General features: G+C 40.8%; 1 protein-coding gene across 1 annotated transcript in view; it reads right to left on the bottom strand.

Moving 5' to 3' along the window:
- Nucleotides 1-8072: 8072 nt before the first annotated feature.
- Nucleotides 8073-27363, bottom strand: part of ALOX5AP (arachidonate 5-lipoxygenase activating protein) — a 37219-nt gene continuing 17928 nt past the window's right edge. Inside the window, exons 4-5 of the mRNA XM_066365830.1 lie at nt 16298-16379; nt 8073-8535 (exon numbers count right to left, since the gene is read on the bottom strand). Of these exons, the coding sequence (XP_066221927.1) occupies nt 8373-8535; nt 16298-16379 (245 nt within the window). The 3' untranslated portion in view covers nt 8073-8372. The remainder of the gene's footprint in view (nt 8536-16297; nt 16380-27363) is intronic.

The following is a 27363-nucleotide window of genomic DNA, read 5'->3' as shown; positions in this document are numbered from 1 at the left end:
AGCAAATACTTGTTCAGGGCTATTACATGCTAAGTTTTTTGTGTTTTTTTTTTTTTTTTTTGTATTTTTCTGAAGTTGGAAATGGGGAGGCAGTCAGACAGACTCCCACATGCGCCCGACTGGGGGGATCCACCCAGCATGCCCACCAGGGGGTGATGCTCTGCCCATCTGGGGCATTGCTCTGCTGCAATCAGAGTCATTCTAACACCTGAGGCAGAGGCCACAGAGCCATCCTCAGCGCCCGGGCAAACTTTGCTCCAATGGAGCCTTGGCTGCAGGAGGGGAAGAGAGAGACAGAGAGGGGGAGGGGTGGAGAAGCAGATGGGCGCTTCTCCTGTGTGCCCTGGCCGGGAGTTGAACCTGGGACGCCAGGCCGATGCTCTACCACTGCTAAGTTTTTTATATGTATAATTAATTCTCTTAATCTTCACAACATCCTTGGGAATTCTGCCTTATTATTATTGTATTTTCCAGAGGAGGGCCTGAAGAACAACTGGGAAAAGTAAGTTGCCCATGACCACACAGGGGTTCAGGGGATGCCTGGATGCACCCAGGCCATCCACCTCCAAATCCTAAGCACAGACCACTAAGCTATGTTGTTGACCCCAAGCCCAGTCCAAATCCTGCGATATACAGGAGACTAGGTCCAAGCTTGGTTCTAGAAGGTATTTCCTGTGAGGCTTTTGGTTGTCTACGTGGGCTTCTTCTTATACCATTTGTTAGTTCTGGTCATACGTTCGGAGTAAGGAGGAAGGAAAACCAACTGTGACTCTACTAGACTTAGGAGAGAACCAAAGACAGAAGAGAAAGGGGGCCAGTGAAGACCAGCAACAGACCCCTGTTTTCTGTGTCCATCCACCTGTTCATTTATCATTCACTTAGTGATGTTTCTGAACACCTACCAGGCACCATTCTGGGCATATTTGTCTGTCAGGAGGTGGTAAGTAGTCTAGAGGCCCAGAACAAAGTGGGAAGATGAAGAGACAGGGATGGCATGATGCTGCTCTACAGGCTGCGTGTAGGGTCCAGGAGCAGGCTGTCCCGGATAGTGGGGACAGCCAGCAGAGGCCCCGAGGCAACAATGTGCCCGGTGAACCTGGAGGATAAGCAAAGAGTGGGTCTGGGACAGAGGAAGTGGTGGAGAGGGACAAGGTTGGAGGAGGCAAGAGAGGCCTAATAGGTACTGAATCATATTTGAATTTTACTGTGTCAACATGGTTTAGCATCCATGTCTAGAGGCAATCTGGTTGCTCAGAGGCTATGGTGCATGAGTATGAAAGTGAAAGACCAGCTACATGTGTGTTTATGTCCCCTAGAGAACAGTTGACAATGTCTGAAATATTTTTGGTTGTCACACTTGGGGTGGGGGTCGGGCAGAATGCGCTACTGGCACCTGGTGAATGGAGACCAGGTGCACTGTTAGCATCCTACAGTACACACCAAGCTCCCACAAGGCCCAACATGTCTGTAGTGCCACGGTTAAAGAATCAGGGTTAGGGGATTACTGCAATAATCCAGGCAAGAGCTCTACTGTGTGTCTGGCAGTGATCGAGGAACCAAAGATATGACAATGAATGAAACAGACAAGGTCTGTGTCTTCACAGAGTTTATGTGGTGGAGATGGTGGAACTTTAGAACAGGTTTGAGGTGTCAGAGTGGTGAAAATGGTCAGATTTTTAAAACATCTTTTGAAGGTAAAACTGACAAGATTGATTGAGGACTGGATGTGCAGTGTGGGAGAAAGAGGAATCAACGTTGACCCAAGGCTTTATCCTGAGCAATTAGCACAGAGTTGCCATCTACAGAGATGAGGAGCACCAGAAAGAAACAATTTGGGCATTAGGGAAGAAACCAGGGGCTGTGTTTTGGACACATTAAGAGGAGATGAGGGCAATTGGATATTTTAGTCAGGAGGCCAAAAAATAAAAAGAAGTCTCTTTAGCAGGAGACAGAATTTTAGAAATCGGCAAGTGTCAGCAAGATAACTCTGGGATCCAATGCAGATATGACAATGTGTTCACGAGATCTGGTGCCAAGCCTGAGCTCTCCACCATGAGGAGGAAACAACAACCAGGCATGCGGGCCCTGCTGCAGACCAGGTGGAGAAAGTATGTCAGGAGAAGAGAGTGATCAGAGCATGCCAGGTAAATGCTCCCATGCCAGGAAGTAAATCTAAATACCACCCCATCCCCATTTTCCAACATTACAAACTTCCGGTGAGGCATCGCAAAAACTTGGTTCACTCTTCGTTGCCTTACTGGTCAGCCTTTCCGGGATAATTATTGAGCATTTACTCCCATCAGTAATTAAATCAAATGTTGCACAAGATGCAAAAATGATTAATACAAAGTTTCTGTCCTCATGAAGCTTTCTAACTACTAGAGAAAATATAGCAACCACATAGGAATTAATTCATCAGCACTCACTGTGTGTCTACTTTATTCATAGCACTCTGCTTGTGGTTGAAAATATACAAGACAAATATAAGTCAAAGACCTTGTTTCATGTGATTTACAGTCTAGCTGAGGAGAAATGAGGAAAAACAAATGGAAGATTTAGAGAAGAAGTAAAGGCCCTTAGAGGGAGGAATGGGAATACACTGGGCATTTGGACAAGAGGAACCCATTCAGATTAAAAGACCCTCTTCTTACCCTCCAGCCTGAAACATCTCCCTTTTGCTGTGCTTTCCCATGCATATGTGGCCTGGAGGCACCAGGGGTGTGGGAATCAGGTAAATGAATGTGAATGAATCAGCCTGGTGGTGACAACCTCTGAGAAAGTGACCTCAAAGTACATTAGCCACCTGCTGAGAGTAAGAGGAGGCTTTTCCTAGGTGCTTAGTATCCTGGCTAAGCTTCCACTGAGATGGTGCTGGAAAGAGAATTGGGACCATCTTGAGCTGAGGGCACTCTGTTTCCCTTATCCTTTACTAGTTCCCAGATGATATTTTCCCAGAAGTCACCAGATAAAGAAATTTTGAAAGGTTAAAGCTTTGAATAAATCAATTTCCACACCAATTTCCCACTCCGTTCAGGTAGAGTAAGCCAAAATACTTTTCATTCCTGCACACACAAGCATTATAGTGGGAAGTTGGTGACTTTTTGCATAATGTACTCAAATCCTCATATTATACTGAGCAAAGCTTTGGTGCTTACAGGAACTCTGTACAAGGGGTCTCTAAGGAAAATCGGGCATTTGTTTATTTTAGCCTAATTTCTAGAGTATGGGCTGGCTATTATAGTGGTGAATTGCTGGGCATATGTGGGTAGAATATATCTCAAGTTATTGCAAATTTTTTCAAGTCAGTTTGCTTCCACAATAGTAAGATATTTCAGTTATTGTTCTTTCAAGGTCTCCCCAAGCCCAGGGAAAACAGGATCACTTTGGTGGAAATAAACACCAGAGTGGATGACCATAGCGTTGGAAATCACCTGTACTGAAGGTTGTAAATCCATAGTCTGGAAAACTCCTGAATGTTGCATTTCTCTAACAAACAATGAGAAAAACACCTGTGTTTTTATGTTCCCTGGTCTGGAGCCATCCTGCTCTTTGAGCTCACTTCTAAACTGGAAAATACAAAGAATCTATAGATTTCATATGAATGTGATTTTTCTTACCTGAAGTGTTTTCCATAAATTAGGACAACGTTGCTGTGTTCCTAGATGAAAAGACCTGGTTCGATATGTCTGCCCGCGGAAGAGGAAATGAAGCATCTGCTTTGTGCCTCCATTAGGACGAGGACTTATAACTGGCAGCTGTCAGGCGAGTCATCTGGATTCTGACGGTGCTGGCTTCCACCATGGTGTCGAAAGCCTTCAATAATTCACTGAAGGTCACAGAAACTAACCATAACCTTTCCCCGCTCCCCACCCCCAGGAACAATGTGAACAGCATGGACACCCACACACAATTTTGAGGGTAATTTTAGGGTTTTCAGCTTCCCCACTACCAAGGTCCAGACCCGGTGCTGCTCTGTCAGTTCTGAACTGTGGCACTTGGATGGGATAACTGACTCTCTCCCAGATGTACTCTCTTCCCTTGTACAATGGGTCTGTAATAAGCACACACAAGTTTATTGGTGTATTTTGAAGAAAAATGAGGTTCCTGTGAGGCTCTTGGCACAGTGCTGTGCCCACAATGAAGGCTGGTCATCATTAACTGTTATTCTTATGCCTGGGCCATGAGTTTAAGATTCCCTAGCCAACAACAACAACAATAATACTAAACACTTCATAGTTTATCGGGATCAATCTCTTTAAACAAATCTATTTTACAGGTTTTATGGAGTAGCAGTGAAGAGCATAGATTTACTTTATGATGCCCATAATTTACTTTAAAATAGTTTGGCATCTTGAATGAGAACATGAGTTTGGGTTAATTGGGGCCTTGGGTCTTAGGGCATTGAGATGCTCGAATAGAAAATTCAGCCTCAAGAGGTGGTCCAGTGGCAATATAACAGAAAGACATGCACTTTTCGGATTTCAGTCATCACTTGAATCTTTGAAAATTAAGCTAGTGAATGTCAGAAATGAGTGTTTATTTGTGAAATGAGAAGCTTGCTAGACTACATGATAACTATTAGAAATAGGCACTAAATGATAAACTTAAGCTTACAAGTCTGGAAGGCTGGGGGAAATATAAGAAGTGCTCTCTAATCCGTGTGTGAAATGGCTTGTGGTCATGTCTACAGGAATGGCACTGAATGTACGTACACCCATAGTCAGTCCTATGACCAGCCATTGATTAAGATTTCTGATTGCCTAATATCCACTCTAGGGTCCTTTCTCTGCAATATAGTTGCTTATGACTCAGAGAAGTTTTTTAGTAAAGAGGTGGAATCCACCAAGCTCAAAGTTGTATGAACTGTCCTGGGCCCTACTTTCTAAAGAAATATTTGTTTCGTACAAATTTGTGGAGAGATTTGGCCTGAGAATTACTTTCTTAATAACATGATAGCGAGGTCCAAGGGCATAGATAACTCTCACCCACCATAAATTTCTCAGTGCCACCATCTACCCAGATTATCTAAGAGTTATTATTGGCCCTGTTTGATAAAGTCAGTTCACAGCTTGAAGATATGATAAGCTTGAATTTGGATCCTGAATATGCTACTTTCCAAACTCTTTGACCTTGGGGCAGATGTCCTCACCTGTGGGTTATTAAAGAATTAAATAAAATAAGTCATGCAAAACACATAGAAGAGTACCTGGAACACACTAAGAGAGTAATAGAGGCATTGTCATGTTTATCATCAAGGGTTTATGGATTACAAGTGGTTTTTCAATGTTCTTTGATGTTCACTTTACATGATCATTTACACAGAACTGTAAGTTGAAACGGTCTACTCTGTTTTGTGATCTACATTGTTCTGTTGTTTTCTAACTCTCTGGCTGCTGAACATCTTCATTAGAAGGAAAATTCCGTGAGGGCAGGGGTCTTAGTCCTCTTAGTCACTGCGATGCCCAGCACCTAGGCCTGGGCCTAGAATATGGTAGGGGACTGGTAGGGATTTAATTATGTGTGCTTCTCCTCTCATCTAAGCTCAAAATCACAAGTTCTTTATTCTCCTTCTCATTTTCCTTCTCTCATTCAACCAATCATACTTCCTATTGGTTGTTTATTCACAATGTTATATCTTCCATTCTGTCTTCTCCATTCTCTCAGCCAACATCTTAGTCCAGGTGCCATCTTGCATTTAAACTATTAAAATTGTTATAGGCCAATTATCTCCAGCTTGCTTCCTTTTTCACATCAGTTGACTTTAAGTTATCAGAGGGAGCTTGCCCTGGGTGAGCCTGACCTAATCAGGTAAGCCCTGTAAAAGTGGGTCTGCAGGTCAGAAATGAAAGGGGGGAAAAAAACACCAAAGATGCTTTTCTGTAGGCCTTAAAGAAGAAAATGGGCACGTTGTGGAAAAAGCCATGAATCAAAGAAGGACTTCCAGGAACTGAAGACCTCGGTCCTATAACTGCAAAGCACTGAGCCAACATGAGAAAACTGAGGCCTAGGAAGAAGACATGGAACTGAGAATGTATCGGATTCCATCCAGGCCTGAAACTCAGAAGACAGAGAATTGGACCAACTCAGTCCTGCCTCCAGTCAGAGGAGGAGCCCCTCCAGCAGGAGCTCTACACTTGAGACCCTCTTTTTTGTAACTGCCATATCTTAACCCCTCATGCTCTCAGTTATGCATGCTCCATCCAGGCCACTGATGTGCCATCTCATCATCTCCTCCCCTTGATAAGGTCCCATGGTCTTTTGGGACAGTGTGGCCTCTAGCAGCTAAGGTATTCACAGGCTCCACTGGGAATGTTCTGGTCTATTCCACCCTTAGGAAGACCAACTCATCTTGGCTTTCCCAGGACTGTCATAGTTTTAAAACTGAAAGCCCACCTCCCAGGAAATTCTCAGCCCTGGGCAAGCTGAGACAATCACCTTGCCTCCCTGCACACTAGGCCCAGGTTAAGGCAGGCCTAGGGGCTATTTCTTCTCTACAGCTTGCCATGACCTTTCCTGTCACCAAGTAGAAAAAAGAGGTCCAGCTAGGATATTCAAGTCCGATTCTCAATAGAGAGCTAAGAGCAGAAGCAACTCTGCAAAAGTAATGACACTAAAAAGTTTCTGCTAGATGGAGTTTGACAGTGAAAGCCCAGGTAGGGCTTCAGCCAGGCCCATCAGACAGGCCTCGGGAACCATCCACATGGGGCTTTCCCTTCCACCCAGAGGGCTGCTGCCTTAAGCATCACAGATGAGGCACATTGACCCAGACATCACTCAGGCTGGTCTCCATGTCTTCATCTGCTCTGCTCCCCCAGGGAAAGTTGGGAGAAGTTTGACTTGGGTCAAACTTGGGCTTTACTTCTTCCTGCCTAAGATTCGGAACCTCACTAGACTTAGCTGGGATTAAGGGCGCTCACCTATTGCTGGTCCCCTCAACTGACAGCTCAGCCCTGATGAGTTGATTCCCCTGTAGGAGCTGGCTTCTCTCTGTCAGAGATCCTTGATTCTTGACCACAACCAGCCATCTTCCAAATTGTGCTCTTTGTGCCAAAGGACACCAAGCGTGACAATGATTGGACAACTGTGAGTCTGCCGACAAAATGGAAAATGGCTCAATAAACATATTTTATTAAATACTGCCAGCTGGCACCTCAGTCATTCATTTATTCACTATTTGGGAGCACCTGTGATGGGCCTGGCCTTGTCATAGGTGCTGACACTGAGTTACAGCACATTTCAAACTGAATAACATGCTGAGTGCAAACTAGTCTTCATGGGGATGACTAGGACACAGTCAACAAACAACTCTTAACATAGTTTGTCTATCAGTAGAAGAAAAGATTCTTTCTTTTCTCCCTCTCTTTCTTTTTTTTTTCCCTTCTTTGTCACTACTCCACAATTTATCTCATTAAAATCTTTGGAAAGAAAACACATCTTGCTCTCATAAAACTCATACCTACAGTCCTCACAATATAACACTTTACAGGACATTTGCAGGAATTGCCAAATAGTTTGAATCATGAGTACCCACTTCAGGTCCCTTCTTGAGCATAGCACAAGAGAAGGGAAATACACAGGACTCTGGGGATATTCAAGAACTAGTGACTTAGTGGGGCAGAGTGGCACATCTTAATAAATACCTTTACATGGTAAGACGGACTCACTGTGGTTGAGACACGCATAGGGTGCTGTGGGAGCTCAGAGGGTAGCATCAACCAACCTGGACTCAAGGAAGTTTTCTTGAAAGAAGCAAGACTTCAGTTGTGTCTCTTCTGTTTATTTCTTTATTGGTATTTTCTCATTAAGAAATTTGAAATTATACATGAAAATATAAACAGGAGAGTGAAACTTACCCCAACTCTCTTCACCCAGAGATAATCAGAATTGCCATTTTGGTGAATACCCTTCCAGACACGCACACATGCGTGTGAATGTGGGTGTGTGTGGTGGTGGTGGTGTATGTAAGGATAGTGTATGCCTTATTATGATGATTTAAGTTGAGTAAAACAAGCTACTTGTTCAACTTCAGTAAAAGACCCACAAAAAATTCAACCACCAGCTTAAAACATGACTCTACATTTTATTTCAGGAAAACGCAAATCGAGTTCCAAAACATCTTTGGAAAGCAGGGAAAGTCAAGGAACACAGAGCAGGTCTGAATAACAGATCTGGGGGCCACTGACATTTTCAAGGGGTGGAGCTGACACAGTTATTTTTTTCCAAGAAAAGCAAAGTTAAGCCAAGATGTGAAGCCCAGATGGTCGATAGATTTACTTCCTAAGAGGAGCTGCATCTCTCCAAGGGTTGAGTGATGATGACTTCTAGGTATTGATCAATCAGATGAGAGCACCAACCCTGCATTTAGCAGAGAGTTAGGGAATGAGAAGCAGAGGGGAGATGGTGGTAGTGATTGTCTTTATGTAGTTTTCAAAGTCACTTCCAAAAAGTAGGATGAGGTAATAGTTGATTATGCCAGCAATGGACATAAGGAACAGGAACAGTATGATGCGCTTCCCAAATAAGTAGCCAGGTGTGCTGGAAAAGGAGAGAGAAACCTGTAGAAGCTGCACAAATGACACCCATTTCACACACACACACACACACACACACACACACACACACAGGCATCACTTTGAAATACACCGGGTTTAAATTATAGCTCCTTTTACTCAAGAATGCTCCATTTACTTCATATGAAAGATGAAGATGTCTTAGCTATTATTAGTCATTGAACATACTTCAAAACCCACCTAAAGAGCTGAGACCTTAACCCCCATTGATAAGGCCCAGCAGACAGCTGCTCTGTGTGCTCCTGGGGAAACTCCGAACTCCAGGTCCTGTATGACACGAAGATAGCAGGTTCTGCTAGTCACTGGGCATTCTGACTGGGGATTAGAAACCCCACCGATTCATTCAGACCCTCTCTGCTCTGCTCTTCTTCAGGAGCACCTATAAAAGCCTTTCTGGAAGCTGTGTATAATGCAAGCCTTTAGGGTCTCTAGGAGAGAAGTGATGGTTTAAATGAGACAAGACTGGTGGCATCTAATAGGTGCTTTGGCATCTAAGTTTCAATCTGTCTGGGAATAAGTCATGTTCATTCTAATGGGAGCTGGGCATCCAGAAATGGAAGACAGGTATTTTAAGTGAATGGAGGGAGAAAGGCTTTTTATACATTTCTACCCTTCTATCAAAGGCTCTAACCTGAGCTGCTGAGGCACATTATCAGCAGGAGTCAAGAGCCATTTCCCCAGAGATATGTGACCACCTAATTGTTTACAGCAGCGACCCTAGCTTCTTCCTTCTATCTGCAGAATCTTGTGACCACTGTGACTGGATCCATCTGTGCGGCATTAGCAAAGTCCAGCCAAATGGCTCGTTAAAGCTGTAGTGTGGACCCAGCAAAGGGACCCTTTGGCAACCAGGACTCCTCAGCTAGCTCAGCTGAACAGGGTGAATTAATGCTGCTGAGCTTGATTTTTGCTATATTTGAGAGGAAAACTTAGTGTCTGTGGGTTTAATGTTTAGAAAGTTTATATTTTTGAAAGGAATACCTAAGTTTCACAATGTAATCCATAGTTTCCCATGTCATGAGTTAGAAAACCATTCAGCAGTTTAATATCAACCTCCCTGCTACTCCAAGTGTGATCCACGGACCAGCAGCATGGAGCTCATTGGAAATGCAGAATCCCAAGCCCTCCCGGGTCTATGGGATCACAGTCTGAACTGTGACGAGTTCGTTTGATGACTCCTGGGCACATTTGAGTCTCAGCGGCCTGCTGGCTGAGGCGCCCTGCCCCTAGCCAACTGTGCTGGTCTCTTCTTGGTTTTCTTGGTTCACAGTGATGCTCATGAAGTGAGAAGTTCTAGCTCCATATTGGAGGGAAAATGTGGTCCCAAAAGAGAGGGATGTGGGCTGAATTGCATCCACCCAAATTCATATGTTGAAGTCCTTAAACCCCAGCACCTCAGAAAAAGACTGTATTTGGAGGTAAGATCTTTAAAGAGGGTAATGAAGGTAAAATGAAGGTGTTAGAGACCCTGACTCAATCCCACAGAGAGAAGATCATGTGAAGATGGGGGAGAAGATGACCATCTACACAAGGAGAAAGGCCACAGAAGACAGCAATGTCTAGAATTGTGGGACACTAAATTTCTTTGGTTTGAGCCACCCAGTCTGTAGCACTCTGTTATGGTGGCCAACAAATACCAAGTTACCTGCTAATGCTGGTAAGGAAGAGAGAAGAAAGTAAAGGAGTCTATTTTTCCAATAAAGAACAGAAGATTCAGAGGCATTAAATTGTTAAAAGGCAAATGTTTTGGGGGTTCTATATATTTTATCACATGAATGAGGCCACCATATGTTCATTACAGAGACAAAAAAAGGGGGGGAGGATTTGTGAAACTGTTTAGAACATATTCAAGATAAATCTGTGGTGAGCACTGAAATGGTGATGCCCCCTAATGGATTTGGGTGAGATTTTCGAAGGTCTTAAGGTGAACCAACCCCCAAAAGAGATGTGTCCATGATGCTTTAACTCTTCTCCAGCCGTGCAAAGAGAACTCAGACTGCGCCCACCATGTGCAAGGTCCAGTGTGAGTAGGGTCCCCAGCCAGGCACTTCATTGTTGCATTTTTTAAGTCTCTCAGGTTTGGAGATGAGCTACAGCCCTTAGGGGTAGACAAAATGTGCAAAGGATAAGACCCACCCTGGGCTCAAGGAAAGCTGCAAAAAACCACAATGAGTCAGAGCACAGTGAGAGTGAGGGGTCCCAAGGGGCCACATGCTGCATATCAGACTTTGAACCATTGAGACATTTTTTTTATTGTTTCAAAAGTTCATGCATACCCCAGACAAGAAAAAGCTAAAGGAAATTATCGTAAACCAAACCAGTATTATAAGAAATGTCAAAGGAACTACTTTAAAAAGAATGAAAAAGAGATAAAAAATATATAAATAATAAAATAGCAATAACTACATACCTATCAATAATCACTTTTTAAAGTATAAATGGATTAAATGTTTCAATAAAAAAATATAAGGTGGCTGAATGAATAAGAAAACAAGACCTATAACATGCACTGCCTATAAGAAACTCACCTCAGAGCAAAAGACACACAAAAACGGAAAGTAAAAGGGTGGAAAAAGATATTCCATGCAAATGGAATGGCTTTTAAAGCTGAAGTAGCAATACTTCTGTCAGACAAAATAGACTTTAAAACAAAGTCTCTAAGAAGAGACAAAGAGGGACATTTCATATACAATAGACAAAATATGGAAGCAACCTATGTTTCCATAAATACAAGTGGATAAAGAGGATGTGGCACATATATACAATGGAATATTACTTGACCTATACAAAGAATGAAATCTTAACATTTGGGACAGCATGGATGGACCTAGAGGGTATTATGTTAAGTGAAATAAGTCAGACAGACATACCGTATGATTTCACTTACATGTGGAATCATAAATAAATAAATAAATAAATAAATAACAAAACAGAAACAGGCCTGGCCAGACAGTGGCACAGTGGACAGAGTGTCAGACTGGGACATGGAGGACCCAGGTTCAAAACCCCAAGGTTGCCAGCTTGAACGCAGGTTCATCTGGTTTGAGCAAGGCTCACCAGCCTGAGCCCAAGGTCGCTGGCAAGGGGTCACTCGGTCTGCTGTAGCACCCCAGTCTAGGCACATATGAGAAAGCAATCAATGAACAACTAAGGTGCTGCAACGAAGAACTGATGCTTCTCATCTCTCTTCCTTCCTGTCTATCTGTCCCTATCTGTGTCTCTCTCTATCTCTGTCACACACACAAAAAAGTTAAAACAGAAATAGGTTCATAGATACAGAGAACAAACTGATGATTGCCAGAAGGGAGGGATTTGGAGAGTAAAAAAGGTGAAAGGATTAAAAAGTACAAATTGGCAGTTACAAAATAGCCATGAGAATATAAAATACAGCGTAGGGGATGTAGTCAGTACTATTATAATAACTATGTGTGGTATCAAGTGGATACTAGACCTATCAGAGGATTATTTCATAAGTTATATAAATGACTAAGCACCATGCTATATGCCTGAAATTAATTTAATATTGAGTGACAACCATGATTGAAAATTTTTTTGAAATAATAAGAAAAATATGTAAATAAATAAATAAATGTTAGTGCATAGTTCTCTTTAAATGGAGTGAGAAGGTCAGAATGAAATAATTAACAAGCACCTACAGAAACCAGGCATTTCAAACCTGTGACTTCATTTAACTCTTAGAACCACTCCATGAGGTATTATTATTAACCTGTTTTACAGGTGAGGAAACTGAGAGCAGACAGGTTGACTTACCTAAGGTTACATAGCCAAGAAGATGCAGAGTAGAAATTCAAACCTGTTGTGTGACACCAGAGTCCCACTATTACTGACTTTCTGAGGACTCCTTCAGCTTTCGGAGACTAGGTTTGGCTATTAGTTTTGAAACAAATGTGCTCCCCCACCCTCAAATACATATAGCATAAAATCTGTAGGAAAGCATAAAAGAGGCATTATGCCAAACAATTCTATTCCCATCTTGAATGTGCCCACAATTTCCAGGAAGCAGAAATGAGATGGGAGAGAAGCAAACCCAGGCATCTGGAGACCCGAGTCCCAGCCCCAGACCTCTGCCCTGTGGCCTTGGGTGACCTGCCGAAGTTTCTCTCACCTCACACAAAAATGTACACAAAATATGGGTAGAAAAAGAAAATGTTATGATCCCTCTGGCTTTAAAATTCTATTATTTTCAATAAGGAAATATCACTTTAACCTGGAAACTTCTAGTTGGAAAAACAATTGTAAGACTCAGGAGAGCAGGATACTGTCTCCTTTGTTCATACACTCATCTCCAATAAATCAGGCCCTTCCTAGATGTGTCATATGAATGAATCATTCTCAGGAAAAAAGCATGAGCAGCATTCTATGGTTCCCTAACTCCATGTGTATAAGAATCACCTGAAGAAGCTGTTAGAATGCAGAATCCCAGGTTTCTGGATCCACACATCCAGGGACGGGCCCAAGAATCTGTGTTTTAAAAAAGCATCCCAGGAGAGTCTGGTGCAGTTGTTGGTGGGTTTCACTCTACAACTCCAGCCTTGGTAGCCATATGTTCCAAAGAAAGCAATTCATTCTCCAACTCAGGTGAAATAATCCATGGTCCACATTTGGGGGGCAGGGCAGAGCCTCTAGAGTATTGACATTAAAGGAAGAAATGACTGGGAGGGATCAGTTCTTCTGAAAATTGTGCCCATTCATATGTTGGAAGTTTAATACTTCTGTACTTGCCCTATGACCCTAATCCCTAGGGTTTCCTTGGGGGACTGGCTTACAATACCTGGCTCAGAGCAGGTGGTCATTAAACATTTACTAAATGAATGCTGAGTGAATAAGCAAGGAGTGAGCAAGCAATGAGAAGGTGGAGCTGAATAACCTGAGCTTATTGGCCTTGAGAGTCGCCAGTCTGTACCACCCACCACTGAGCTGAGAACCTCAAGTTGTAAAGATGGATTAGTGCAAGCTCCAACAGGAGATAGGACTCTTCGAGACAGGAAGAGAGAGCAGCCTAGTGCCAGCTGGTGAAGGTAGGTGATGAAAGTCAGATATTCTTATAATATAATGCTAATTGTCATTGAGTTTAGGTCCAGACAGTATCTTAGAATGAACAGGGAAGAAACTAAGATTCAACCTTAACTGCTGTGTGGTTAAGGATGCTACGGATGACCCAATCAAAACAGAGAGAAAGGGCTTGGGGAATATGATGTAGGACTAACAATAAAAGACATACATTTCTTTTTTTTTTTCTTGTTTTGTTTTGTTTATTGTGTTTGTTTTATTTTACAGAGACAGAGAGAGAGAGTCAGAGAGAGGGACAGACAGACAGGAACGGAGAGATGAGAAGCATCAGTCATTAGTTTTTCATTGTGTATTGCAACACCTTAGTTGTTCATTGATTGCTTTCTCATATGTGCCTTGACCACGGGCCTTCAGTAGACCGAGTAACCCCTTGCTCGAGCCAGCGACCTTGGGCTCAAGCTGGTGAGCTTTTGCTCAAACCAAATGAGCCCACACTCAAGCTGGCGACCTCAGGGTCTCGAACCTGGGTCCTCTGCATCTCAGTCCGATGCTCTATCTACTGCACCACCGTCTGGTCAGGCAAGAGACATACATTTCTAAAGGTAGGAAAGACGGAAGCTACCAAATCCCTGGGAGAAGAAGCTTCGGTGGGGCAGATACACCAGGGAATGTTTTTACTACCCACTAGAACAAAACAGCACCAGAACTTCTGATGGGGACAGGGCAAAGCAAGTTCTGTGAAGAAGCAAAGTTGATCTAGAGCCCAAGGGAGAAATTTTGGAAGATGAATCTCACTGAGCAGGACCTTCCTCTGTTGGCGAGGCCAAGGACTAAAGCAGATCTTGAAGGCATAGGGCACTAAGGCATCTGCAGAGACTAAGTATGACACAGCCCGGAGACAGAGGCAGATGGACAAAAGAGGGGGTCCCAATGTAAGAAGGTAGTAGCAAGTAGTTTCTAGAAGGCAGAATTGAAAATCCCTTTGGATCTGGCCACAGAGCCTATCAGGCGTGCATTCACCTCAGGCCACATTTTGGTTTAGATTAAGACCGGATGTCTCATCCAGTATAGAGTGTGTCATTTCTGTCAAAGACAGCTGCTCAGAACTGTGTGGTATGTTAAAAAGCACTGGGAGGCAGAGCACCGGGGCTGGTAAGGAATAGCTGCCAGCACAGGTCACAGGGAGAGGGCGAGTGGGGTCTCCTCACACCATGCAAAGGGAGAGGTCAGGAGGGACTGAAAAGGGTAGACCATTTTTGTTTCAATGAGGCGCAGAAAGAGCAAATATTTTTCAGATTTTAAATCTATATTCTACTGCTGATTTTTGCCACCTCTGTCCACTTCCTAGTAATGATTACCTTTAAAATAAAAAGAGCCCTTGGGTAAATGGACAAATTTTGTCATGCGCCACAGCTTGTCTTAAAATTAAAGCACTTGAAGATCTCAGACAGTGGTGACAGATAAAGAGAAAATAATGTGCCTTGGCTAAATCCCTGGGACTTTGGGGAGGAAGACAGGGTTGCATGGGGAGCCAGCCTATGAAAGTGGAACTCCTTTATTTTATTGACAGACACTCCCTCGCCCCACCAAGATTACTCACAGCAAGTAATCTTCCAGGGGAAACAGAATAGAGGCTTTCCGAGGTAAAAGAGAATAAAGAACATCATTTAAGACAGTGTTGGTAGGATGAAAGAGATAATGGAGTTGTGGTTTTAGGGGATAAATAGGAAGGCCACTAGGGAGGAACAAAGGGGAAAAAATTACTGGAAGGAGCCATTCCTCTCCAGCTGCTGCTCACCATGGAGCCACTGCGTCATTCAGCTTTGCAGCTCCCAGGTCCCCAGAAGTAATGCCAACCTCTGGGGATCCCGCCACTGAAGGATGCTATCTAACTGTAGAGCCCATTAGCCACTAGAGAAGTGTGCTGCTGTAAAAGGCTGGGAATGGCATGAAACTAGACAAGAAAGAAAAATGGAGGGGAAGGCTGGGCTTGGCCTCCCAGAACAAACTCCTGGCTCTTGGAACCAGAGCCAGGAGTTTGTTCCTGGTACATTAGGAATCCTGTTCTCTTAAGCATACTATCATTTGAATGTTTCTTCTGCAAGTGCCATCATTTATTTTACTAGACTCAGATTTCCCAATCCAGGTAAAGTGGGAGTGGCACCGTTTATATGCCACGCAAGGTGACTCTGTTCTCAGTCTCCATCCTCTGCCTGTGATTGTATCTTATGTTCTCAACGTTCCTTCTGGTGTTTCCCAGAAGATCTGTTATTCAAGGGAATTCATAACAAGGTGCAAACTTTAGTTCTCCTTTCTCCAGACAAACAATGAGATGTTGCATTCACTGGAGGCCTGGGAAGGCTAGGCATGTAATGTCGTTCAAGCCCCAGACTGTGAAGTGTGGGGGTAGGTGGTGTGCGGTTGCAGGGACTGTGCAGCTCACAGTGTTAAAGCACCTTCGTAAGCCCAACGCCATGGAGAAATTGTTCGATGGAAACACTAGTCAAGTCCCCCAGCTGTATTTTCAGAGCCTGCAAAGTTCAGGGAAAAAAGGAGGGAGCCTAGTCAGCCTGGCCCTCCTGCCCCACATGGTCCCCCAGGCCCTTGAATGCTACGCAGAATATGGTTGTGAATTATCACTCTCCTGCTCAATAAGCGTGACTGAGCTGTGGTATTCAAACATTCCCAGTTCCTACCTTTGAGTTCTCTCTCCTAGGTAGCCGACGAAGTACTTTTGCCTCACGAACAGATACATCAGCCCAGCAAAGGCAGCAGGAACTAAGTGGAGAAAGAAAAACACCTCCGTTTTGTAGATGCTAAAACAGGCTAAATTAACACCATATTAATATAGTCATTGTGCAATTATTGTTTGTCACAAAATCTAGCAGTGGCTTCAGGTTCTGACAGCCTGGGCTGATGTGAACTTCAGTAAACAACCTAGGGCTAGAAGAAATCTGAGCATTTTATTTATTAAAAAAATTTTTTTATTTATTACTTTTAGTGAGAGAGGAAGGGAGGGAAAGAGAGAAACAGGAACATCAATCTGTTTCTGTATGTATGTACCCTGACTGGGGATTAAACCAGTAACCTCTGCTCTTCCGGACAGTGCTCTCCAACCGAGCTATCCGGCCAGGGCCAATCTGAGCATTTTAATAATGTTGATGTACAGGTGGCCAATAGACATATAAAAAGATGTTCAATGTCACAAATCATCAGAGAAATGCAAATTAAAACCACAACAAGATATCACCTCACACCTGCCAGAAAGGCTATCATCAATAATGTATTGGTGAGGATGTGGAGAAAAGAAAATCCTTGTTCACTGTTGGTGGGAATGCAGATTAGTTCAGTTACTATGAAAAACAGGATAGAGGTTCATCAGAAAACTAAAAATAAAACTACCATATGACCCAGCAATACCGCTTCTGGGTATGTATCTGAAATAATTCAAACATTAATTTGAAAAGACATATGCACCCCTATGTTCATTGCAGCATTGTTTACAATAGCCAAGATATGGAAGCAACCTAAGTGTCCACCAATAAATGAATGGGTAAAGAAGAGGTGATGCATATATACAATAGAATATTACTCAAAAATAAAATAAAATCTTACCATTTGTGACAACATGGATAAACCTAGAGGGAATTACAGTCGTCCCTCTCCATATCATGGTTCACTTTTCTTAGTCTCACTGTATCATGAATTTTTTAATTGTATATATCTAATTTTGTATCATGGATTTTTGCTATTTCACAGGATTTTGCAGTATATAGGTATTTTTATATATTTATTATTTTAATTATTTTGCGGCAAAATAAGTGTGGGAAAGGTTTATAAGAGTGTGCAGAGAGTTTATAAAGCCTTAAAATACATACACTGGGGAACAATTTTTTTTTTCAATTTCTGTTGCATGAGGTTTTAGAACTGTTGATATATACTTCTGCATTGCTGATTCCAAATCTAAAATCCGTTTTTAGGTGCATACTCTAGTTTTTATGCAATTTTAATTTCTTTTTGTTACAGTTAATGGTATACATTGGGGTTTTTTTATTTAATTGTGTTTACATAGATTCTAAGATCACCCCAAATGCATCCCCTCTCCCCCATATTCCCCTCAACATCTCCCTTGTCCCCCTCCCTACAGCACCCTCCCCCCTTCCCTTCAGGTTTATCCCATCCTATCATTCCCTTTCCCTCTGTCCTCTTTTCCTCTGGTCCCTTTGATCCCTCCTCTCTCACCATTCCGTTCCTCAGTTCTCATTGTTCCTTGGATTCCTTAAATGAGTGAGCTCATATGATATTTTTCTTTCTCTGCCTGGCTTATTTCACTCAACATAATAGTTTCCAGGTCCATCCATGTTGTTGCAAAAGGTAATATTTCCTTCTTTTTCATAGCCCCATACTATTCCATTGTGTATATGTACCACTGCTTTTTAATCCACTTGTCCACTGACGGACACTTGGGCTGTTTCCAGATCTTGGCTATTGTAAACAATACTGCCATAAACATGGGGGTGCATTTCTTTTTTCTTCTTTTTTTATAGGAAGAGCACATCTTTTTTTATTAATTTTAATGGGGTGACATTGATAAATCAGGGTACATATGTTCAGAGAGAACATCTCCAGGTTATTTTGACATTTGATTATGCTGCATTCCAATCACCCAAAGTCAAATTGTCTTCCGTCACCTTCTATCTGATTTTCTTTGTGCCCCCCCGTAACCCCCACACTCTTGTCCATGTCTCTGAGTCTCATTTTTATGTCCCACCTATGTATGGAATCATATAGTTCTTATTTTTTTCTGATTTACTTATTTCGCTCAGTATAATGTTATCAAGATCCATCCATGTTATTGTAAATGATCCGATGTCATCATTTCTTATGGCTGAGTAGTATTCCATAGTATATATGTACCAAAGCTTTTTAATCCACTCGTCCTCTGACGGACACTTGGGCTGTTTCCAGATCTTCACTATTGTGAACAATGCTGTCAAAAACATGGGGGTGCATTTCTTTTTTTCAGTCGGTAATATGGTGTTCTTGGGATATATTCCTAAAAGTGGAATGGTTAGGTCAAAAAGCAGATCCATTTTTAATATTTTGAGGAATCTCCATACTGTTTTCCACAGTAGCTGCACAAGTCTGCATTCCCACCAGCAGTGCAGGAGTGTTCCCCTTTCTCCACATTCTCACCAGCACCTATTGTGTGTTGTTTTGTTAATGAGTGCCGTTCTGACTGGTGGGGGGTTGTATTTCATTGTGATTTTAATTTGCATTTCTCTAATGATTAGTGATGTTGAACATTTTTTTCATCTATCTATTGGCCATCTGTATGTCCTCTTTGGAGAAGTGTCTATTCATTTCTTTTGCCCATTTTTGATTAGATTGTTTGTTATTAACCCCTTATCAAACATATTGTCGAATATGTTCTCCCATTGTGTGGTTTGTCTTTTTATTCTGTTCATATTGTTTTTAGCTGTACAAAACCTTTTTAGTTTAATATAGTCCCATTTGTTTATCCTGTCTTTTATTTCACTTGCCCATGGAGATAAATCAGTAAATATATTCCTGCGAGAGATGTCGGAGAGCTTACTGCCTATGTTTTCTTCTAAGATGCTTATGGTTTCATGACTTACATTTAAATCTTTTATCCATTTTGAGTTTTTTGTGAATGGTGTAAGTTGGTGGTCTAATTTCATTTTTTTTGCAGGTAGCTCTCCAATTTCCAAACACCATTTATTAAAGAGGCAATCTTTACTCCATTGTATGTTCTTACCTCCTTTGTCAAATATCAATTATCCATAAAGGTGTGGATTTATTTCTGGGTTCTCTGTTCTGTTCCATTGATCTATATATATGCCTGTTCTTATGCCAGTACCAAGCTGTTTTGAGTACAATGGCCTTGTAGTATAACTTGATATCAGGAAGTGTGATACCTCCCACTTTATTCTTCTTTTTCAAGATTGCTGAGGCTATTCGTGTTCTTTTTGGTTCCATATAAATTTTTGGAATATGTGTTCTCTTTGAAGTATGTCATTGATATTTTAATTGGTATTGCATTGAATTTATAAATTGCTTTGGGTAATATAGACATTTTAATGATGTTTATTCTTCCTAACCACGAACACAGTATATGTTTCCACTTGTTTGTATCTCCCTTGATTTTTTTTATTAATGTTTTATAATTTTCCAAGTACAAGTCTTTAACCTCCTTGGTTAAATTTAATCCTAGGTACTTATGTTGTGGTTTTTTTTTGCACTAGTGAAGGAGATTGATTCCTTAATTTCTCTTTCTGACAGTTCATTATTAGTGTATAAAAATGCCTCTGATTTCTGAGTATTAATTTTATACCCTGCCACTTTGCTGAACTCATTTATCAGGTCTAGTAGTTTTTTGACTGAGACATTAGAGTTTTCTATATATAGTATCATACCATCTGCAAATAATGATAGTTTTACTTCTTCTTTTCCAATTTTATGCCTTTTATTTCTTCTTCTTGTCTGATTGCTCTAGCTAGGACTTCCAGTACTATGGTGAATAAGAGTGGTGAAAGGGGGCACCCCTGTCTTATTCCTGATCTTAAGGGTATTGCTTTTAATTTTTGCCCATTGAGTATGATGTTGGCTGTGGGTTTGTCATAGATGGCTTTTATCATGTTGAGGTATGTTCCCTGTATTCCCACTTTATTGAGAGTTTTGATCATAAATGGATGCTGGATTTTATCAAATGCTTTTTCAGCATCTATTGAAATTTTTATGTGGTTTTTCTCCTTCCTTTTGTTTATGTGATGAATCACATTGATTGATTTGCGAATATTGTGCCATCCTTGCCTCCCCAGAATAAAATCCACTTGATTATGATGTATGGTTTTTTTCATGTATTGCTGGATCCGGTTTGCTAATATTTTGTTGAGGATTTTGGCATCTAAGTTCATCAGGGATATTGGTCTATAATTTTCTTTCTTTGTGTTGTCTTTGCCTGGTTTTGGAATCAGAATTATGCTCGCCTCATAAAAGGAGCCTGGAAGTCTTCCTTCCTCTTGAATTTTTTGAAATAGCTTGAGAATTATAGGAGTTATTCTTTGAATATTTGGTAGAATTCCCCTGTGAAACCACCCAGCCCAGGGCTTTTGTTTTTTGGGAGTTTTTTGATAAATATTTTGATCTCATTTGGTGTAATCGGTCTGTTTAGGTTTTCTGATTCTTCCAGATTGATTTTTGAAAGATTATATGTTTCAAGAAATTTGTCCATTTCACCTAGATTGTCTAATTTTTTGGCATACAGTTCTTCATAGTATTTTCTTACAATATTTTGTATTTCTGTTGTGTCAGTTGTTATCTCTCCACTCTCATTTCTAATTTTATTTATTTGAGTCCTCTCTCTTTTTTTCTTGGTGAGTCTGGTTAAGGGTTCATTGATCTTGTTTACCTTTTCAAAGACCAGCTCTTAATTTCATTGATCCTCTGTATTGTTTCTTTAGTCTCTATGTCATTTATTTTCATTCTGATCTTTATTATTGCCTTCCTTCTACTACCTCTGGGCTTTGCTTGCTATTCTTTATCTAGTTCTTTTAAATGCAGGGTTGTTTATTTGAGCTTTTTCTAGCTTCTTAAAGTATGTCTGTAGTGCTATGAACTTCCCTCTCAGTACTGCTTTTGCTGTGTCCCATAAATTTTGAGTTGTTGTATGCTCATTGTCATTTATTTCTAGGAATTATTTCATTTCTTCTTTGACCTCATTGTTAATCCATTCGTTAACAACCTGCTATTTAGTTTCCATGTGTTTGAGAATTTTTTAATTTTTCTTTTGTGATTGATTTCTAGTTTCATGCCATTGTGATCAGAGAAAATGCTTGATATGATTTCAATCTTCTGAAATTTGTTAAGACCACTTTTGTGCTCTAACATGTGGTCTATCCTAGAGAATGTACTATGAGCACTTGAGAAGAATGTATATATGCTGCTTTAGGGTGAAAGGTTCTGAAGATATCTATTAAATCCAGTTGATCTAGTGCAGTAGTAGTCAACCTGGTCCCTACCGCCCACTAGTGGGCGTTCCAACTTTCATGGTGGGCGGTAGCAGAGCAACCAAAGTATAAATAAAAAGATAGATTAAACTATAGTAAGTTGTTTTAAAAAGATTTATTCTGCCAAACTTAGAGAAAATCTGACATAAAGTACTTGGTAAGTAATTATTATTATATGCTTTAACTTGCTGCAACTCTGCTTTATAAATTTTATAAAGTAAAGTTGCTTCCCTACTTCATAAATCACTATTATTGTGGAGTTGGTGGGCAGTTAGAAAATTTTACTACTAACAGAGATACAAAAGTGGGCGGTAGGTATAAAAAGGTTGACTACCCCTGATCTAGTGTGTTCTTTATGTCTGTTTCTTTGTTAATTTTCTTTCTTGAGAATCTATCTAGTGATGTTAGTGGGGTATTGAAATCCCATACTATTATAGTATTGCTGTTGATCTTGCCCTTTATATTCATCAAAGTCTGCTTTATATATTTAGGTGTTTCTATATTAGGTGTGTAGATATTTATTATGGTTATATCTCCCTATTGGATTGCTTCCTTTATCATTATGTAGTGACCTTCTTTATCTTTTACTATAGCCTTTGTTTTAAAGTCCATTTTGTGGACTTTATAGTATTGCTACCTCACCTTTTTTTTTTATTTATGTTTGCATGAAATGTTTTTTTCATCCTTTTACCTTCAGTCTATGGGCATCTTTTGTTTTAAGGTGTGTCTCTTGTAGACAGCATATGTATGGGTCCTGTTTTCTTATATATGCAGCTACGCTATGTCTTTTGATTGGATATTTAATACATTTACATTTAAGGTTACTATTGATATGTAGTTGTTTATTGGCATTTTATTCTTTTAAGCTGTATTTGTTTCAGAGAATTTTTGCTATATTCTTTTCTCACTTTGATCTGTTTACAACAGGCCCCTTAACATTTCCTGCAGCATTGCTTTGGTTGTAAGGAATTCCTTGAGTTTTTTTTATCTGGGAAGCTTTTGATTTCTCCTTCAATTTTAAATGATAGCCTTGCTGGATAAAGTAGTTTTGGTTGTAAGCTCTTGTTCTGCATTACTTTGAATATTTCTTGCCTTTCATTCTGGCCTCAAGTGTTTCTGTTGAGAAGTCAGATGTCATCCTTATGGGGGCTCCTTTGTAGGTGATAGCCTTTTATTCACTAGCAGCTTTTAATATTTTCTCTTTATTACTTAGCTTTGGTATTTTAATTATGATGTGTCTTGGTGTAGGTTTCTTTGGGTTTCTCTTTAATGGAGTTCTCTGTGCTTCTTGAACTTGTGAGACCATTCCCTGCATCAATTTAGGGAAGTTTTTAGCTATGATATGTTTGAACAAGGTCTCTATCCCTTGTTCTTTCTCTTCTTCTTCAGGAACCCCTATGATGCAAATGTTATTTCTCTTCATGTTGTCACAGAGCTCTCTTAGAGTTTCCTCAGACTTTTTGAGTCTCTTTTCTTTTTTCTTCTCTGCTTTCATGCCTTCATTCATCTTGTCCTCCAACTTGCTGATTCGATCCTCAGCTTCATCCATCCTGATTCTAATTCCTTCCATTGTGGTCTTCATTTCTGATATTGTATTTGTCATCTCTGACTGGTTCTTCTTTAATATTTCAACATCCTTTTTTATACTTGCTATCTCTTTATTTAGGTGTTCATAATGACGATTCATTGTTGTTCTAAGATCTCTAAGCATCCTAACTACCATTATTTTAAACTCTGCATCCAGTAGTTTGGTTTTTCCATATCACTCAGTTCATTTTCTGGAGGTTTCTCTTATGATTTCATTTGAATTTCACTTCTCTGTCTTCTCATTCTGTCTCTGTATTTGTGTGTGTTGTTTGTAGAGCTGGTTGAGTCTAGGCTTGGTGTTGTCTGCCTCCAATTTTCAGTTTTGTTATTTCTAGGTCTTCTTGGGTTGGCATCAACTGTTGTTTGTAATCCACTGTCGGATTTGGCTTTTCCAGTAGAACTTCTTTGAAGTCTTGATTTGTTTGTTTTCTTAACTCAGTAGTAGTCTTGTTTACTGATCTCAACAGGGGGTTTATTTGAAACTGTATCCAGGAATGTCATGGATGTAACCTGAGACTCTGAAGGTCTGATCTGCCAGTTACCCTATCCGGGGCAGGGTGCTTTCTCTGCTTCAGTAGGGGAAGGTGTATCTCAGATCTCCATGGAGACCTGAGTTATTGCCCCTCCTTCCCACTTCTTGTTTTCAGCTGTGTCTTCTTGCACTGATTGGAGCTGGAGAGATATCTGGAGATGGGCCACCTGGAACCACTTTAGTCTTGTGTTGTGTGGAAGGGTCAACCCCTCCCCAAGCTATGGCCACCTCAAGCACTGGATGAGTCAACTTCTCAGGTCACTGTCTGTCTCTCTCTCCCCCCTTTCCTTTTGGAAGATAAGCCAGCCCTTTCAACACACCTCATTCTCAGGACCCTAGGCAAGTGGCTGTGAGCGATATTTTCTGTTCTTTTTTTTTTTCCGAAGCTGGAAACGAGGAGGCAGTCAGACAGACTCCCACATGTGCCCAACCAGGATCCACCCGGCATGCCCACCAGGAGGCGATGCTTTGCCCCTCTGGGGCATCACTCTGTTGTGTCCAGAGCCATTCTGGCGCCTGAGGCAGAGGCCACAGAGCCATCCCCAACGCCCGGGCCATCTTTGCTCCAATGGAGCCTTGCTGCGGGAGGGGAAGAGAGAGACAGAGAGGAAGGAGAGGGGGAGGGGTGGAGAAGCAAATGGGCACCTCTCCTGTGTGCCCTGGCCAGGAATCGAACCCAGGACTCCTGCACACCAGGCCGACGCTCTACCACTGAGCCAACCAACCAGAGCTGATATTTTCTGTTCTTTTCCTTGAAATGAGAGCCCTTTTGGGCTCTCAGCCTCACCCTCCCTTCATTCCTGTAGGCAGGGGAGACCCACTGCTCCTTGGCGCTCCCTACCAGGGTCAGTGTGGCTTCTTCTTTGCTCCTTGGTTTTTGAGAGCTGTTCTTGTAGTCCAGAGTTGGTTTTTCATGCTGATTGTTCCTAAATTAATTTGTAATCCAGCTTGGTGGTGCAAGCTGGGAGTCTGTGCATCTGCCTACTCCACAGCCATCTTCAGGTCCATCTGCATTGGTTAATTAATTGGAGTTAAAGGGCAACAACTCTTGGATTGAACATAACCACAAGGCAATTAATGTTTTACAAAAATCACTTTTACATAATTGTAGTTGTTTTTAAATGTAAAAAATTATTATCTGATAAAAACAACCTCTTATTTTGTTTTAAAATTGAATCATGGCTTCTTCAAGTAGGCATAAATGTAAGAATAGTCCTGACACCTTCTGTTATATATGTGGCTGTTACACGCTTCAACGTCAAAGGCGCAATATTTCATCATTTGTGACACGTGTATATATTGCCTATTTTCAAGTTCTCCTTGGTGATCAAGACAAGAATTGGGCTCCTCATATTGTGTGTCATAATTGTGAGGAAATGCTTTGTGACTGGACAAAAGGAAAATGCAAAGGAATGCCTTCTGGTATTCCCATGGTTGGACGTGAACCTAAGAACCACATCAGTGACTGTTATTTTTGTCTGATCCATACAAAGGGCATCAGCAAGAAAAAACAGTATATGATTGCATATCCTAATATTCCTTCAGCAATATGACCTATCCCACAGTCTGAGACACTCCCGGTTCCAGTTTTCAATGGTTTTATTTCTTCTAAGGACAAAGAAAGTGAACATGGTGATCAAGTGTATTTTGATAAGATGCATGAGGAAATGGTTGTAGAATCTGAAGGGTCTTCTTCTGATGCCAAGCAGTCATTAACCCCTCAGCAGTTTAGCCAACCTGAATTGAATGACTTAATAAGAATGACATAAAAATTGTCCTCGACTTTCTGAAGTATGAGGAGCATAACTGGATCATTTGTGTGGATCTTAAAATGGTAAATTTCCTGCTAGGACAACAGAGAGGTTTCATGAAGTATCCTTGCTTTCTGTGTTTGTGGGACAGCCGAGCTCGGGAGAAACACTGGACACAGAAAGAGTGGCCAAAACATAAAGCTCTGGAAGTAGGAATGCAAAATATTGTGAATGAACTGTAGTTAATCGAGACAGGATCATTTTTCCCCCCACTTCAGACCAAACTTGGCTTAATGAAGCAGTTGTTCAGGCTTTGGATAGAGAAAGTGAATGCTTTCAACGTATTATTTCTGATTTTCCTGCTTTGTGTTTTGAGAAAGTAAAAGGAGATGTATTCGATGGACCTCAAATTCGAACCCTCATACGTGACAAGGAATTTTCCAGGAAGATGAATAAGGAGGAGAAAGCAGTATGGCAGTGTTTTGTGGCAGTTACAAAGAACTTCCTTGGCAACAAAAAAGTAGAAAACTATGAACTTCTGGTTCAAAGGATGCTGTTGGCTTTCCATGACATTGGATGTAACCTGAGCGTTAAGATTCACTTCCTGAACAGTCACCTGATAAGTTTCCCGAAAATCTTGGAGCTGTTAGTGATGAGCAGACTACTGCTGGAGCATCAAACGAGATTGTCCTCAACAAGTACACAAATGCAAGAACTACAAACACAAATTTTTGCCTGAATAGAATTTAAATAAGTTTTGCACAAATTTTATGATTAAAATAAGTGTTTTAATATGTTCTATTTCAAAATTGTAGACAAATTCTGATGCAATCATATCTTTTAGTGTATTAATGTACAAAAAGACATTCTACTTCATTATGTTAAACTAAATGTGGAAAATTTTATAATAAGATGAAAACCTAAAATCTTCAATTGCAAAAATAACTGTAGCCTATAGAGAAAAACTAATGTCATATTTGAGATCAGCACACTTGAATTAGGTAAGAACATGTGTTTTTGTGGGTGCAACAAAAATTTTGTTCCCCAGTGTAATAAAATAATATAAGGTTGTTGCTTTATGGATTTTCGTCTATTGTAGAGGGTTCTGGAACCTAACCCCCACAATACATGAGGGACCACTATACACTGAGTGAAATAAGTCAGACAAAGAAAGACAAATACCATATGATTTTACTTATATGTAAGAGCAAAATAAATAAATAAAATTGAAACAGACTGGACACAGAGAACAGACTGGTGGTTGATAGGAGAGAGGTTGGGAGGCTGGATGAAAAATGTGTGGGGATTAAAAAGCATAAATTGGTAGTCACAAAATAGTCACAGAGATATATGGTACAGTTAATAATACTGTATTAACTAAGTATGATGCCAGGTGGGTTCTAGACTTATCAGGGGGAATCACTTCGAAAATTATACAAATGTCTGATCTCTATGTTGTATATACCTGAAACGAATATAATACTGAATGTCAACTGTAATGGAAAAATAAAAGTTAAAAATAATAATAGTGATGTTACTTTATATTGGCACCGTGGTATTGTTTACAAAGTATTTTTATACCCATTATCTCATTTGAATCCTTTCTACATGACTGATGTCATCTTTCCTTTCTCTAGATATGGGAAACTAGGGCTTGAGCAGTCAAGGGTCTTGTGTGAGACTATCTACTGGTAGATGTGTCTGTGGGGATGGAGCAGACTTGAACCCCAAACCCAGCTCTGAGCTCAGTTCTCTTAAAATATACACTTCATTTCTGGACTTCCCGGCAGTGCAATGCTCAAAATTTTCTGAACAGTTGTTATCATTCAAGAAAGGTCTCTGGAAGAGCAGATTCCATTTGC

Source organism: Saccopteryx leptura, chromosome 2, assembly GCF_036850995.1.
Source record: "Saccopteryx leptura isolate mSacLep1 chromosome 2, mSacLep1_pri_phased_curated, whole genome shotgun sequence".
NCBI lineage: Eukaryota > Metazoa > Chordata > Mammalia > Chiroptera > Emballonuridae > Saccopteryx > Saccopteryx leptura.
Note: the sequence above shows the minus strand (reverse complement) of the source record. Positions and strands in the feature narration are given on the sequence as shown.